Source organism: Tachysurus vachellii, chromosome 17 (genome assembly GCF_030014155.1).
Source record: "Tachysurus vachellii isolate PV-2020 chromosome 17, HZAU_Pvac_v1, whole genome shotgun sequence".
NCBI classification, from domain to species: domain Eukaryota; kingdom Metazoa; phylum Chordata; class Actinopteri; order Siluriformes; family Bagridae; genus Tachysurus; species Tachysurus vachellii.
In genome coordinates this window covers 1,650,893-1,667,500 of record NC_083476.1, presented here as the reverse complement: position 1 = coordinate 1,667,500, position 16,608 = coordinate 1,650,893, and the positions used below count along the sequence as shown (strand labels likewise).

General features: G+C 45.7%; 1 protein-coding gene across 3 annotated transcripts in view; it reads right to left on the bottom strand.

The window, feature by feature from the left end:
• Positions 1-16,608, bottom strand: part of ptpn13 (protein tyrosine phosphatase non-receptor type 13) — a 65,925-nt gene that overhangs the window by 10,329 nt on the left and 38,988 nt on the right. The window contains exons 11-30 of one of the 3 annotated variants that reach the window (XM_060891718.1): positions 15,242-15,316; positions 14,930-15,104; positions 14,695-14,845; positions 14,269-14,407; positions 13,928-14,080; positions 12,238-12,420; positions 11,833-11,995; positions 11,411-11,729; positions 11,189-11,298; positions 10,005-10,094; positions 9,534-9,641; positions 9,294-9,425; positions 8,763-9,082; positions 6,883-7,017; positions 4,595-4,688; positions 3,843-3,928; positions 3,439-3,592; positions 2,953-3,167; positions 2,431-2,529; positions 1,472-1,770 (exon numbers count right to left, since the gene is read on the bottom strand). In XM_060891718.1, coding sequence (XP_060747701.1) covers positions 1,472-1,770; positions 2,431-2,529; positions 2,953-3,167; positions 3,439-3,592; positions 3,843-3,928; positions 4,595-4,688; positions 6,883-7,017; positions 8,763-9,082; positions 9,294-9,425; positions 9,534-9,641; positions 10,005-10,094; positions 11,189-11,298; positions 11,411-11,729; positions 11,833-11,995; positions 12,238-12,420; positions 13,928-14,080; positions 14,269-14,407; positions 14,695-14,845; positions 14,930-15,104; positions 15,242-15,316 — 3,200 coding nt within the window. The remainder of the gene's footprint in view (positions 1-1,471; positions 1,771-2,430; positions 2,530-2,952; positions 3,168-3,438; positions 3,593-3,842; positions 3,929-4,594; positions 4,689-6,882; positions 7,018-8,762; positions 9,083-9,293; positions 9,426-9,533; positions 9,642-10,004; positions 10,095-11,188; positions 11,299-11,410; positions 11,730-11,832; positions 11,996-12,237; positions 12,421-13,927; positions 14,081-14,268; positions 14,408-14,694; positions 14,846-14,929; positions 15,105-15,241; positions 15,317-16,608) is intronic. The other 2 variants (XM_060891719.1, XM_060891720.1) reach the window with 2 other exon arrangements.

Below are 16,608 nucleotides of genomic sequence, written 5' to 3'. Positions count from 1 at the left end.
GTGAGTGCGTGTCTGCGAGTGAGTGCGTGTCTGCGAGTGAGTGCGTGTCTGCGAGTGAGTGCGTGTCTGCGAGTGAGTGCGTGTCTGCGAGTGAGTGCGTGTCTGCGAGTGAGTGCGTGTCTGCGAGTGAGTGCGTGTCTGCGAGTGAGTGCGTGTCTGCGAGTGAGTGCGTGTCTGCGAGTGAGTGCGTGTCTGCGAGTGAGTGCGTGTCTGCGAGTGAGTGCGTGTCTGCGAGTGAGTGCGTGTCTGCGAGTGAGTGCGTGTCTGCGAGTGAGTGCGTGTCTGCGAGTGAGTGCGTGTCTGCGAGTGAGTGCGTGTCTGCGAGTGAGTGCGTGTCTGCGAGTGAGTGCGTGTCTGCGAGTGAGTGCGTGTCTGCGAGTGAGTGCGTGTCTGCGAGTGAGTGCGTGTCTGCGAGTGAGTGCGTGTCTGCGAGTGAGTGCGTGTCTGCGAGTGAGTGCGTGTCTGCGAGTGAGTGCGTGTCTGCGAGTGAGTGCGTGTCTGCGAGTGAGTGCGTGTCTGCGAGTGAGTGCGTGTCTGCGAGTGAGTGCGTGTCTGTGTGAGTGCGTGTCTGTGTGAGTGTGTGTCTGTGTGAGTGTGTGTCTGTGAGTGAGTGTGTGTCTGTGAGTGAGTGTGTGTCTGTGAGTGAGTGTGTGTCTGTGAGTGAGTGTGTGTCTGTGAGTGAGTGTGTGTCTGTGAGTGAGTGTGTGTCTGTGAGTGAGTGTGTGTCTGTGAGTGAGTGTGTGTCTGAGTGAGTCTTATTTTCATACTAAAATGCTGAGTACTGAAATATTAATTTACTAATTTAATAATTTGCTAACTAGCTAAATTACAAACTAGATAACTTTCCATCCAACTTACATACCGATTACATAACTGTGTAACATGCCAAACTACTACTAACTAACTACAAACCTCTGCCTACCCGTGTAACTAATCTACCAACCTACTCAATTATTAACCTCATTGCTAACAGACGTACCGAAAGATTCAATTACTAAATTGACCCCATTCTAGTTATTAAAACTTGTGCACATGCACACTGACATAATTTACTAACTAGCTATTTTAGTCATTTATTCAGTCTAAATTACTAACTAGGTAACTATCTAACCAACTTATACATCTTACTTATTTACATACTTACTACCTCTATTAGTAACGTCCTAACATTCACTCCAAGCTCATGAAGTCTTTGGTCAGGTAGTAATTTATTTACTCACTTATCATTTATATTCATTAGCTAAATTACCGTAAGTTACAAAACGGTTTATTAGCATATTACTGAATCATTTATGAAGTAAATTTACTAACATACTTAGTGACATGAACTGACTTTTTTTCTCCTGCTGGTTCAGTAATGTACTTTTACAACTTAATTATCACTTATATTTAATCAGTAAATATTTATAAACATTTAAGTGTTAAGACAGTTGTGTAATTCTGTGTGCTCTAAAAGAAAGCGCTCCCTGACCTCCAGCTGGCCTCGGGCCTGTGGGCGGCATCGGTGTCGGCGTAGGCAGAGCGGATGGTGTCGTCCGTCTCCGAGACGGACTCCTTCTGACCCGCAGGACTTAAGCCCTCTTCGTCCACCTCCTCTTCCTCATCAGTGCTGTCACTGTAGCTGTCTCTTCGGCTCGGTGACTTCATCAGCATCCTGTCCAGAGCCTGTTCCACCATGGAATTGACTTTCTCCTCCTGAGGCGGAGACGCCGGCTTCATGAAGAGTTTTGGCTTCGGAGGAGGTTCCTTACGGAGGGATGAGGTGGAGGTCTGAGGGATGAAAAGACTTTTTACTAACTTGATAACTAACTTTCTATCTATTTACTTTGTAAATTAATAATGTTAACAAATTTACTAAAATACGAATAGCAAACATACTTTGTTTTTTTTTTTTTTGCTATTTCCAGTTATGCTAACGTGCTAAATTATGATGGTTACAACTTTACAAATATATTAACATTCTATAATTCTTTTTCATAAATTGTTCACAGGATACAAGAATTAATATACAAGAAATAATAGGTGTTAATGAGCAGTTAGTTAGTTAGTTAGTTAGTATCCTAGTTCTCATTCCTGAGTTAGTGTAAATTGTGTCAAATCTAATCAGCCATTTATTGCACTATTGACTTTATTAAACATTGTAAAATGTAATTTCACATTAAGGACTTTGTAGAAAGCATGTACGACAAGCTAGACAATTAGGACATAAGTAATGGCACCCTATATTAGTAGGCGTATGTTTGTTAGCTGACAGGCTGCGTTACTGGATGATTTGGCGCATGCTGCCCTAGGAGGCGCTATATCACCATTTACATTTACAGCATTTGGCAGACGCTCTTATTCAGAGCGACGTACAAAAGTGCTTTTAAGTCTGGGAATAAATTTAAATTTAAATATTATATCCAGATTAGTAGGAGGCCATTTGTGTACCTGGTTAGAGGAATCCACATCAGGAAGTACTCCTGCTTCAGGCCTGCACAGCAGCAACGTCACATCCTGACCTGTCCCTCTTAAAGCTGAGATCACCTCCTGAAACACACATTAGACATATTGAAATGTTGAGTCGGCTCCTTGCTAGCTAGATAACGGAATGAAATAAAGAAGCTATATCTACAGTATGGTCAGGCCAAAACAGATGGGGTCTTTTTTTACTTTCAGGTTTAGTGCCACCTAGTGGTCATACCAAGGAACCGTGCTAGGTTTTTTTTATACAACCGCCTATGTGCGCGTCAGATAGAACCAGTTTTAACTCCTTTCGTTAGCACGCTAATTAGCCATCACGTAATCCAGCTAAGCGTAGACACGACGTTGAACAATGAGGAAATCCACTTCATCACACCTCACTGCTGCTGCAATGCATTCTGGGAATTATATCATACAGTTTATTTGATATCTGAACCTGAAATGGAGAAAAGAAGCAGATGGAGACGTGTCAAATACGTCATCACGTACGTGCTGCGTGAGTCCTTTTAGTGACGTCTGATTGACACGCAGGATGACGTCGCCCACTCGGATCAGCCTGCTCTCGGCAGCCGGTTGGCCGGGAAACAACTTCTTGACCCGGACCATGCTGGTACAGAGTGGCTCATCCGGAACATTCTCCTCGCGGCTAAAGCTGAACCCGAGACCTGAGGTGTTCTTCAGCAAGTTCACCTCAAATACGTTATCTGCAGGAGGACCACACACACACACACACACACACACAAACACACACACACACACACACACACAGGAGACTCGATGCTATAAAAACTGTATTGTGAATTATCCATAACAACAGAGACTAATATAAACACCACACAAGACGTAACCATAGCAACCACTGTTCAGAGATAGACTAGTGATTAATACATTAAGCTAAGTGACGATCTGTCTGCTGTTTCAGGATCTCACACACACACACACACACACACACACACACACACACACACAGTGTACCTGGCGTGACGAAGCTGTACTCCGGCTGGGGTTTTCTCACTGTGCTACGAAGTTGAGGTTTGGGGTCTCGGACCATCAAAGTGACCTTAGGGGTGAGAGGAGCGTGAACTCTGTCCTCTGGGAGCTGTCCTCTCTCCAATAACAGATGGACCACCTGGGAGAGAGAGAGAGAGAGAGAGAGAGAGAGAGACCACAAAATAAACAGAAGAGTGATGTCATTATTATCCATAACAAAGCAAAACAATTGTAATACATAAATAGTCGTCTGTGGTAAAAGCACAACAACACACAACAACACAATATTACATATTATTATTTGTATAAAACGAAGTCTGGAGTTTGTCATTTCATACATAAGAGCGAGTGAAAGCAGATGATGATTCTGTAGCTTTTCTCTCTCTCACCTGTCCCGTGTCTCTCAGAGCCTCCACCGCCTCCTTATGAGTCGCTCCGTCCAGACTTTTTCCGTTCACAGCCACCACACGGTCTCCTAATGAGTGAGCGCACACACACACACACACACACACACTATATTACACATCACCACTACACAGTCTCACACACACACACATTATATTACACATCACCACTACACAGTCTCACACACACAGAGACTCTGACAGACAGACAGATACTCACACACACACAGACAGACAGAGAGACACACACAGACACAGAGACACACACAGACACAGAGAGACACACACAGACACAGAGAGACACACACAGACACAGAGAGACACACACAGACACAGAGAGACACACACAGACACAGAGAGACACACACAGACACAGAGAGACACACACAGACACAGAGACACACACACAGACACAGAGACACACACACAGACACAGAGACACACACACAGACACAGAGACACACACAGACACAGAGACACACACAGAGACACACACACAGACACAGAGACACACACACACTGACACACACACAGACACAGAGACACACACAGACACACACACACAGACACAGAGACACACACACACACACAGAGACACACACACACACACAGAGACACACACACACACACACACACACAGACACACACACAGACACACACACAGACACACACACAGACACACACACATCCTGCAATGTCTGTTACTGTGAATACTAACTATAAATGTTATCATTTACCTTTCTTGATCCTCCCATCCAGCTCTGCTGCACCTTTAGGGACAAGCCCTTTGACGTAGATCCCGCCGTGTCTCACCGACGTGTTGGAGCCACCCTGCACCACGCAACACAACCGTTAACACACTTCTGCGTGACGTCTACGGCTCATACTGATCTAATCTGGGTGGGTTTTGCTAGCCAGGGTTTATGTATTTCAGCTGTTTCTACTTTGGCTTCATTACACATTAATCCGAGTGTGTATTTAAAATAATGTGACTGTTTAAATCCAATCATTCCACAGATCAAGCCATAAAGTGACGCCAAGTAAAAGCAGCTCGTTTATTTTTAGTATTCGTAAAATAATGTGGGTCGAAGGGTAAAAATCACTCAGGACAGAATCACACAGGAGCAAAGCTGAGACCGTGAACCTCGAACGCAAACAAACACCATTAGCACTTAGCAATTTGTTTATTTATTGATGTATTTTATTTGTGTGAGCTGTTAGACATGGGCTGTGTTGTTGCTTCAGGATAAACACCATCACATCTTTTACATTTCAGGTCCATTTCATATTCAACACACCTAACGGTTAAAGAGCTAATCAAGAACTGTATCTTAAATGCTAATGCTAATCGCTAATTGACATGTTCTTGGTAGAATTTATGTGAAAAACGTAAATAATGCTTAGAAAGTGATGTTTAACAATTACAAGGATGAAAAGGAACGTGTTGGACTTCTGTTTCTTTCCTTTCTGCTAGTTAATCAGCTAATTAACAGTTCATAAGTGTCATTTCTGCTCAAAACACAAGCCTGAAGGAATAAAGATGCTAAATTATTTTGTGATAACTAACTTTATGCCAGCTTTATGATTCATTTCATCAAACACACACAGAGACACACAGAGACAGAGACCCACACACACAGAGACAGAGACCCACACACACAGAGACAGAGACCCACACACACAGAGACAGAGACCCACACACACAGAGACAGAGACTCTCACACACAGAGACAGAGACTCTCACACACACACACAGACCCAGACTCACACACACACACACAGACCCAGACACTCACACACACACACAGACCCAGACACTCACACACACACACACACAGACCCAGACTCACACACACACACACAGACCCAGACTCACACACAGACCCAGACTCACACACACAGACCCAGACTCACACACACACACACACAGACCCAGACTCACACACACACACACACAGACCCAGACTCACACACACACACACACAGACCCAGACTCACACACACACACACACACAGACCCAGACTCACACACACACACACACACAGACCCAGACTCACACACACACACAGACCCAGACTCACACACACACACAGACCCAGACTCACACACACACACAGACCCAGACTCACACACACACACAGACCCAGACTCACACACACACACACAGACCCAGACTCACACACACACACACAGACCCAGACTCACACACACACAGACCCAGACTCACACACACACACACAGACCCAGACTCACACACACACACACAGACCCAGACTCACACACACACACACAGACCCAGACTCACACACACACACACAGACCCAGACTCACACACACACACACAGACCCAGACTCACACACACACACACAGACCCAGACTCACACACACACACACAGACCCAGACTCACACACACACAGACCCAGACTCACACACACACACAGACCCAGACTCTCACACACACACAGACCCAGACTCACACACACACAGACCCAGACTCAGACTCACACACAGCTAAGCAAACAAAATGTCCCTAATAAAAAAGCATGAATCATGAAGTGCACCATGACATTTGTGATTAGCAGATAACAGTCATTTCTACGTGTAATTGCTGTATAATTTTAGTCATTTAAGTTTCTTGTTTTCCCAAAAGTCTGGATTAAAATTTTTACCATTTTGAAAGCACAATTAGTGCCAGATGTGTTGAATAAGAGTCGTAAATGTTAAGGATCCCATTTGCCCAGTTGTACAGCTACAGTGTTTGTAAAGTGTGTCGATTTTACCGTTCGCAAAGCGAGACGAAGGCGTTCATATCAAAACGCTTGTTAAAACCCGCATGCAGACGCGAGAGAGTCGTTACTTTCCCCGAAACTGAAGCCAAGCCAGGAGCTTCAAAACAAAGCAGCACGGGCTACAGAGGATCGGGAAAACACGACAACACACACACACGCCCACACACACACACACCCACACACAAATAAACAAAAAAGGGGAAAAAAGGAAGAAATAAAGAGAGAGTGAAAACCTTTCCGAACAGTACCGTGACACTAATGCCCAGACTGCTGTCTATTTTAGACAGCTCAATGTCAAATAGACCTCCAGGCTGGAGACTACTGACTGCTGGGCCACTATCACTTAATCTGTCCGTGATGGAGACGTCCTGCAAACAAAGAAGAGCTGCGTAAATACACACACACACAAACACAAACAAACAAACACACACACGCCACCACACACACACACACACACCCGCCACCACACACCCGCACAGCCACCACACACACACACAGTCACCACACGCACAGCCACCACACACACACACCCCCGCACAGCCACCACGCACCCCCGCACAGCCACCACGCACCCCCGCACAGCCACCACGCACACACACGCCACCACACGCACACACGCCACCACACACACACACACACGCCACCACACACACACACACACGCCACCACACACACACACACACACGCCACCACACACACACACACACACACGCCACCACACACACACACACACACGCCACCACACACACACACACACACACGCCACCACACACACACACACACACACGCCACCACACACACACACACACACGCGCCACCACACACACACACACACACGCCACCACACACACACACACGCCACCACACACACACACACGCCACCACACACACACACACACGCCACCACACACACACACACGCCACCACACACACACACACACGCCACCACACACACACACACACACGCCACCACACACACACACGCCACCACACACACACACACACACGCCACCACACACACACACACACACGCCACCACACACACACACACACACGCCACCACACACACACACACGCCACCACACACAGCCGGCCTGCGGGGAGGGCATGCAGGGTTTAAGAGAGGTCAGGGGTTACAGGGTTAAAAGTGTAAGGCTTTTTGCTGCTCAGTATCATGCGTTATTCATTCAAAATTGCACATTTAAAATGCAATTCAAAGTCAGTTAGTTATGTGAGAGACGTGGAGGTGGAATTTTCTTGGAAAATCCGAGAATAGACTTTTGCATTTGCTCTACATACAAGAGAGACTTTTCGTCTCTTACCATTTTTATCTCTGTAACTTTTACATTATTAATATCCTACAGTAATTTTAGTACTTAAAATCTTCACAGTCCAGTTAACTCGTTTCTACTCTCACTCTATCCATATAACCAACAGCGGCTGTTTGCTAGCTAGCTAACCATCCTGCCTCAGTTATTAGCCTGCTCTGTTAGCATATATCCCAGTTGCCTAGCAACAATGTTCGTGTCAGAAACCATCGCAAGCTGTTCACAAAGCTGTTTTTGCGCAAAGCTAAAGTGGTGGCTACAAGCTTCCGTTACCTTTTAGCTACATTAGCCTTGTAGCTTGAGCGCAAATGTAAAGCGAGATCCCCCACCACAGCAATGGACAGCAAGCGCAGCTCAGCTGATCGGGATAGTGAGGGAGAATCACCTACACATGCAGCTAAGCTATTCTTTTTAAAGGGTAAGTGTGATGATAACTTTATGCTACAGGGAAGTTATTGATTATTAAAAATACACAGCAGGCTAATTAACCGTTGCTGACGGTATAATTATATATAAGTGTAAATCTTTTTTTCCTGCAATAACTACTTCAGAGTCGTTAGAGTCTATTACGTCCGGGCCGTTAAAACGACCTAACGTTCGATTAACGGGTGCATTTCATTTCCTCAGACTCATCCTTCACATGGTTTCAGGTGATGGAGAATTTATTGAAAATATGAAATAATACAATTTACAAACATGACATTAAAAAAAGTCATTACAACAAACACTAAATCCTTCACATTAAAGTCTAAAACAAATCAAATCACTACGATCTCGGACACTACCTTTAAAGACTTTTGCTTGTCCTGGTTACTCGAGTGCGTGTCCTCGTCCATGTCCGAGTCGCCTCTGTCCGAGATCTCCGGCTCCTTCGGGGCTTCGGGGACTTTGGTCTTCCTGGTTTTGGGCGGCAGCGCCGGAGGGGCGGAGTCAGCGCCGCTTTCATCTTTCTGGTGCAGGCCGTTGAGTTGGGTCTGTGGGAAGCTTCCTGCTACGTTCTTAGTGATGGAGGGAGGGAATGTATGAGCCAGTTCCTCGGAGGAAGAATCCACGTCTACTTCCTGTCTCGACTTGTCTTTGTAGTGCGAGAGATCTGAAAGAGAGTCTACGAGACAGACGGTTTGATGTTCAGATCAGACAACCGGCATTGTGTCTAAACTTGACCAAAACGCTATGAGGCATCAACGTCGCAGTGTTTGACGGTTCGGGCCTCATGTTTTCTACCAAGATGAAGGACACTAAATTTAAATATATACATAAAAGATTATTATTTTTTTATCATCTGGAAGTATAATATTTTTTGAGTGAAGTGATACCTGTGAAGAGTGGCTCTTTGGGCTGTGATACCAGCAGTGTGGCATCATCTGGAGAAGTCTGCAAGATCTCCATGGTTTCTTCATGAGAAAGACCTTCAACGTTAATACTGTTTATTTTAAGCAGCCGGTCACCTGCAGCAACGAGCAACGACACACAACAGCAAAGTTCACTTATGCAGCCAGATATTAAGGAGAATAAACATGAAGCATCGCGTCGTCTGATCCTGAACAGACCCACACCTGGTTTCAGGCGTCCATCGACGTCAGCAGGTCCCCCTGGAGTAATGGAGCTGACGATGGTACCCAGGTCCATACGGCCTGCACTCTCTCCATCACTGATCTGAAAGCCTGGAGTACACACACACACACACACACACACACACACACACACACACACACACACACACACACAATTTTACATTTCCTCAGAGGCCTCTTCTCCTTCACAGAGACTGAAAGTGACAGGTAGGAAAAAGTGACAAGTGACAGAGGCCATGCCTTCTTCACTGATATAGACAGGCACTGAGGCCACACCTTCTTTACTATGACTGACAATTATCGAGGCCACACCTACTTTACTTTGACTGACAGATACAAAAGCCCCTCCTTGGTCCATCCTTCAGTTAGTATACATTATTAACATTTCATATGTATATACACTGTGTGTGTGTGTGTGTGTGTGTGTGTGTGTGTGTGTGTGTGTGTACACACCCAGGCCATATTTCGCATCCTTTTTCAGATTAATGTTTTTAATTTCACGCTTAGTGGAAGGCAACATGTCCAACTTTTTCCTCAACAAATCTGTATTGAAAAGAAAAAAAAATAAATTAATAACATTGATAATAAAATGATATTCTGTGAATATACTGTAAAGAACTTGTTAAGAACTTATTAGTATTTTATTACAGCTGTGAGAAATGTGTGACACACACACACACACATGCTGAGCCTTATTTAGGTGTGTGAAAAAAATCACTACATAAAATAAATAACATAAGACACAAAATTAACAAACTTTGTTACTATTTAGTTTTAACTTTAAACTTTATTCTGTATTTCTTTGTTCTTATAATGTAATAAAAACAAGATAAACAATACAAAGTTAAATCTTACCAGCAATTCCTCCTGATGAGAACGTGGTGGTGGACAGACAGACAAACACACATACACACACACATACAGACACACATACAGACACACATACAGACAGACATACACACAGACATACACACAGACAGACACACACAGATACACACATACACACACACATACAGACACACATACACACAGACAGACACACAAACACAGACAGACACACACACACACAGACAGACACACACACACACAGACAGACACACACAGACACACACACACACAGACACACACACACACACACAGACAGACACACACACACAGACAGACACACACACACAGACAGACACACACACACAGACAGACACACAGACACACACACACAGACAGACACACACACACAGACAGACACACACACACAGACAGACACACACAGACAGACACACACACACAGACAGACACACACACAGACACACACACAGACACACACACAGACACACACACAGACACACACACAGACACACACACAGACACACACACACAGACACACACACAGACACACACACAGACACACACACAGACACACACACAGACACACACACAGACACACACACAGACACACACACAGACACACACACACAGACACACACACAGACACACACACAGACACACACACAGACACACACACAGACACACAGAGCTTTAGGAACATGTTTCCTCTCATTACAGAATAATTAATAAAACACTACTAAATGTTTAGTAATTTAATAAACCAGTGTTATTTAAAGTGGATTATTTCAGACCTTCAGCGTACGCCGCTCCGCTCTCCTCACAGGACGACGTGTCTGAATCCTTCTTCAGGTGTTTTGGACTCCAGCTCAAAGCGTCGGCGTGACCCATGGACCTGAAGGCGCTGCAGAAAAGAACGACAATAGAGACTTGTTTAGTCCTGTTTAATTCTTTCTTTTATTCGGAGCGACTGACTGTCAGAATGTTGAGATGAAATCAGTCCTCAGTTTTCTCACCTCTCCTGTTGTCCATGAACAGCGATGGAGTCGGTATCGGAGCTAGCGCGCTGGTGTACAGAGGTAAACGGCGCCCCCCGGTGCTCAGGAGCCTCGGGCAGCTTGCCCAGGTTGTGATGTGAGCGGCTCTTCATCCTGGAACTGGAGTTTGCACTGAAGGAAGGAAACGTTCGATCTTCTGAGCTCAACATCCTCTTCAAGCTGTCTGGGTTAGAGCGGGTGCTCGCTGTAGTGCTAGCTGCCAGGCTGGCTAAGCTAACGGCCCTGCCCAGGCTTTCAGGACCCACAGGGTACTGGAGCAGGTTCAGAGGAGAGTTTTCTACAAGGAGAGAGAAATAAAGAGAAAAACAGAATGAATGTGAGGATGAAGGAGTGAAGGTGGAGGTATAGATGAGGGAATGAGGAGATGAAGGTGTTGATACCGAGCTCCTGCTGCTCCTGGTTGTTCTGCCGTGTTTTCATCTGCTGGTGGAATTTGTACTGCTCTAAACACAGCTGGAGAAGATACTGACACGTCTTCTGAGTGTCCGTCTGGAACACGTGTTTGATACCATCTGATGAGTTCTGCAGACAAATCTTCTTTTTCTGGACACACACACACACACACACACACACACACACACACACACACACACTCCTGTAAAACGTTTCTGATGCGTGTTATTCAGCAGCCGAATATCCAAATAAACACACAACAATATCCTTTAGATCTTTCTTTGACCTAGTCATTCTTTATTCTTTACTCTTTAGCTGTGAGTTGAGGACCGTGTGTGTGTGTATTGTGTGTATTGTGTGTGTGTGTATTGTGTGGAACATGCAGCTCTTACGGTGAAGGAGCTCTTCTTGGTCTCTCTCCAGGGGAACCTCAGCGCCGACGTTCGGTTTCCGTTCAGTACCTCAAAGATCTGGATGCCTTTGGAGGAGACTCCCATCTGGATTCCTGTCTGAGATCTTTTCTCTGGCAGCACGCGGTGGAAATGAACGCCGTACTCCGTCAGCCGCTGACTCACCTACGGCACGCAGACAGACACTAAAACCATTAAATCCGATTCGACCCAATTTAGAACATGAACCGTATAAATAAATAGCAGGTTAACCCCAATGACGTGTTGCTCAGAGCCTCAACACTTAAATCCTACAGAAGGTATCGACAGTGTTGAGTGATGAGGGTGTGAGCAGACATATAGCCACCAGAGGGAGCTCTAAAACCAAACCCTGGTTAACAAACGACGGTAAATTGAACTGAAACTCTACATTTCTAAAGCACTTCATTACGGTTGAACAAATATCCATGTGTGAAATATGTTGTGTAAGACTAGACAAAAATACAAAAATATATCGTTCAAGACTGAAAAAGTAAAAAAAAAAAAAAAAAAAAAAAAAGAATGCAGTTCTGTACAAATCCAGAACAATACAGCTTTAAAATAAAACAGTATTTCAAGCTTCTTTTCAATCCGAGTTTCTGATGATTATTTTAAAATAATTGGCTTTGAGCAGCTTCTGAATAAAATAAAGACTCAGAGCTCTCGACGCTCTCAGTACACACACACACACACACACACACACACACACACACACCTAACACCCACACACACCCCTACACCTAACACCCACACACACCCCTACACCTAACACCCACACACACCCCTACACCTAACACACACACCCCTACACCTAACACACACACCCCTACACCTAACACACACACCCCTACACCTAACACACACACCCCTACACCTAACACACACACCCCTACACCTAACACACACACCCCTACACCTAACACACACACCCCTACACCTAACACACACACCCCTACACCTAACACACACACCCCTACACCTAACACACACACCCCTACACCTAACACACACACCCCTACACCTAACACACACACCCACAAACCCCTACACCTCACACACACACCCCTACACCTAACACACACACACCCCTACACCTAACACACACACACCCCTACACCTAACACACACTCCCCTACACCTAACACACACAGACACACACAAACCCCTACACCTAACACACACACACACACACACACAACCCCCTACACCTAACACACACACCCCTACACCTAACACACACAGACACACACAAACCCCTACACCTAAACACACACACACACACACACAACCCCCTACACCTAACACACACACCCCTACACCTAACACACACACACACACACCCCTACACCTAACACACACTCCCCTACACCTAACACACACAGACACACACAAACCCCTACACCTAACACACACACACACACACACACACAACCCCCTACACCTAACACACACTCCCCTACACCTAACACACACACAGACACACACACACAAACCCCTACACCTAACACACACACAGACACACACACACAAACCCCTACACCTAACACACACACACACACCCCCCTACACCTAACACACACACACACACCCCTACACACCCCTACACCTAACACACACACACACCCCTACACCTAACACACACACACACCCCTACCTTAAGGAACTCAAACTCGGCCTCATCCTCTTTGGCTCCATAATAGTTGCTGTGCAGTTTGGAGAGTTCCTCCTTCATAGAGCTTTGGTCCAGCTTCTCCATTATATGAGCAGGAAGATAATGTTCTGTCCTGAAATACGTCTTCCCATGGAGCTGAGAGAAACCGAATCATCAAAACAAGCGTGATTTAATCGCCTTACAGTCTGATATTCCAGAGATATTCGTATTCTCTGAATCTTATTTCACTTTTGATTCATGATAAAAAGTGGAACAGTTCAAGGGGGTAAATACTTATGCACTCCACCCTACATCAGACTGTGGATCGATCATGATGTTTGTACCTCGGGCTGGTAGTCTCCGATCTCAGCCTGCAGGGCCAGGGACGCCAAAATCATCACGTTCTCCATATTGCAGCGCATTCGCTCCTCCAGAAGATCCTTCCGCAACTGCAGGTAATACTGGTGCTTGGTCATGGGGTGCCTTGGGTGGGGCAGGAATAAATAAATAAACAAATAAGATTCATTCAGCACGTGTGTGTGTGTGTGTGTGTGTGTGGGGGGGGGAGATATCAATTAAAAAAATTATAATAATAAAAATCAGAGAGCTGTCAAATGTGCAGAGGTGCCTGTACACCTGGCACGGGGTGCCAATACTTTTGGTCAGAAAAGCCCCGAATTTTCATGTTTGATAAACGTGAGAAAATCCTGAAATCATTTCTAAACACAAGAGTGAACACCGACACGACCGGACGCATCCTGGTGACATACTGAATAAAGCTAACGTCGTCGTGGAAGAACTTGATGCGCAGGAACAAAGTGAAGTTGACGTCCGTTTTCCGCTTCTTCGGATCTTCTTTCCAGCCGTCTGGAGCCGCCTTCGAGATTTTACCTTCGGAGTCGATAAAGAAGAACTCGTCGTCTAGGGAAAAAAGATGAAATGAAGTCAGAGCTAACGAGCAACAGACTGATGGACAGAAACTAAAATAAAAGTCACTTTTCTCACCTTTAAGGTACGCCAGGCCAAACAGGTGATGTTCCACCAGACCCACGTGAGCTATCACCATGTCCAACACGTCCTTACACACCGCCTTCACGTCACAGCTCACCTCCAGCTTCTGACCGTTCAGCAACACCACAAACACCTTCCGCAGGCTCTCCTCCACCTTCCCACGCTTATTCTACACACACACACACACACACACACACACACACACATTACACTCAGTGGAAGGACCAATAACACGTCCAACAATAAAATCATCATCATCTTCCTAAAGGCAAAACATGCAAATATATGCAAATTTCTGCTCATTACCATTATAGAAGAGGGAACATTCAGAACCACACACGGCTCCGTCGACATCTTCGCAAACTCAGGACCAAAAAAATTCTGCAGGGGAAATAACATAGGAACGTAAATAATATCAATATATAACAAATATAATATCAGACCAACCACACTCACACTCACACACAGTGTCACACACACACAGTGTCACACAGTCACACACAGTGTCACACAGTCACACACAGTGTCACACAGTCACACACAGTGTCACACAGTCACACACAGTGTCACACAGTCACACACAGTGTCACACAGTGTCACACACACACAGTGTCACACACACACAGTGTCACACACACACACACACACACACACACACAGTGTCACACACTCACACACAGTGTCACACACTGTCACACAGTGTCACACACTGTCACACACAGTGTCACACAGTCACACACAGTCACACACAGTGTCACACAGTCACACACAGTGTCACACACACACACACACAGTGTCACACACACACACACAGTGTCACACACACACAGTGTCACACAGTCACACACAGACACACACAGTGTCACACAGTCACACACAGTGTCACACAGTCACACACAGTGTCACACAGTCACACACAGTCACACACAGTGTCACACAGTCACACACAGTCACACACAGTGTCACACAGTCACACACAGTGTCACACACACACACACAGTGTCACACACACACACACAGTGTCACACACACACACAGTGTCACACACTCACACACAGTGTCACACAGTCACACACAGTGTCACACAGTCACACACAGTGTCACACACACACACAGTGTCACACAGTCACACACAGTGTCACACAGTCACACACAGTGTCACACACACACACAGTGTCACACAGTCACACACAGTGTCACACAGTCACACACAGTGTCACACAGACACACACAGTGTCACACAGTCACACACAGTGTCACACAGTCACACACAGTGTCACACAGTCACACACAGTGTCACACAGTCACACACAGTGTCACACACACACACACAGTGTCACACACACACACACATGTCACACACACACACACACACACACGGTCACACACACACACACGGTCACACACACACACACACGGTCACACACACACACACACACACGGTCACACACACACACACACACACACGGTCACACACACACACACACACACACGGTCACACACACACACACACGGTCACACACACACACACACGGTCACACACACACACACACACACACACGGTCACACACACACACACACACACACACTGTCACACACACACACACACTGTCACACACACACACACACACACACTGTCACACACACACACACACGGTCACACACACACACAC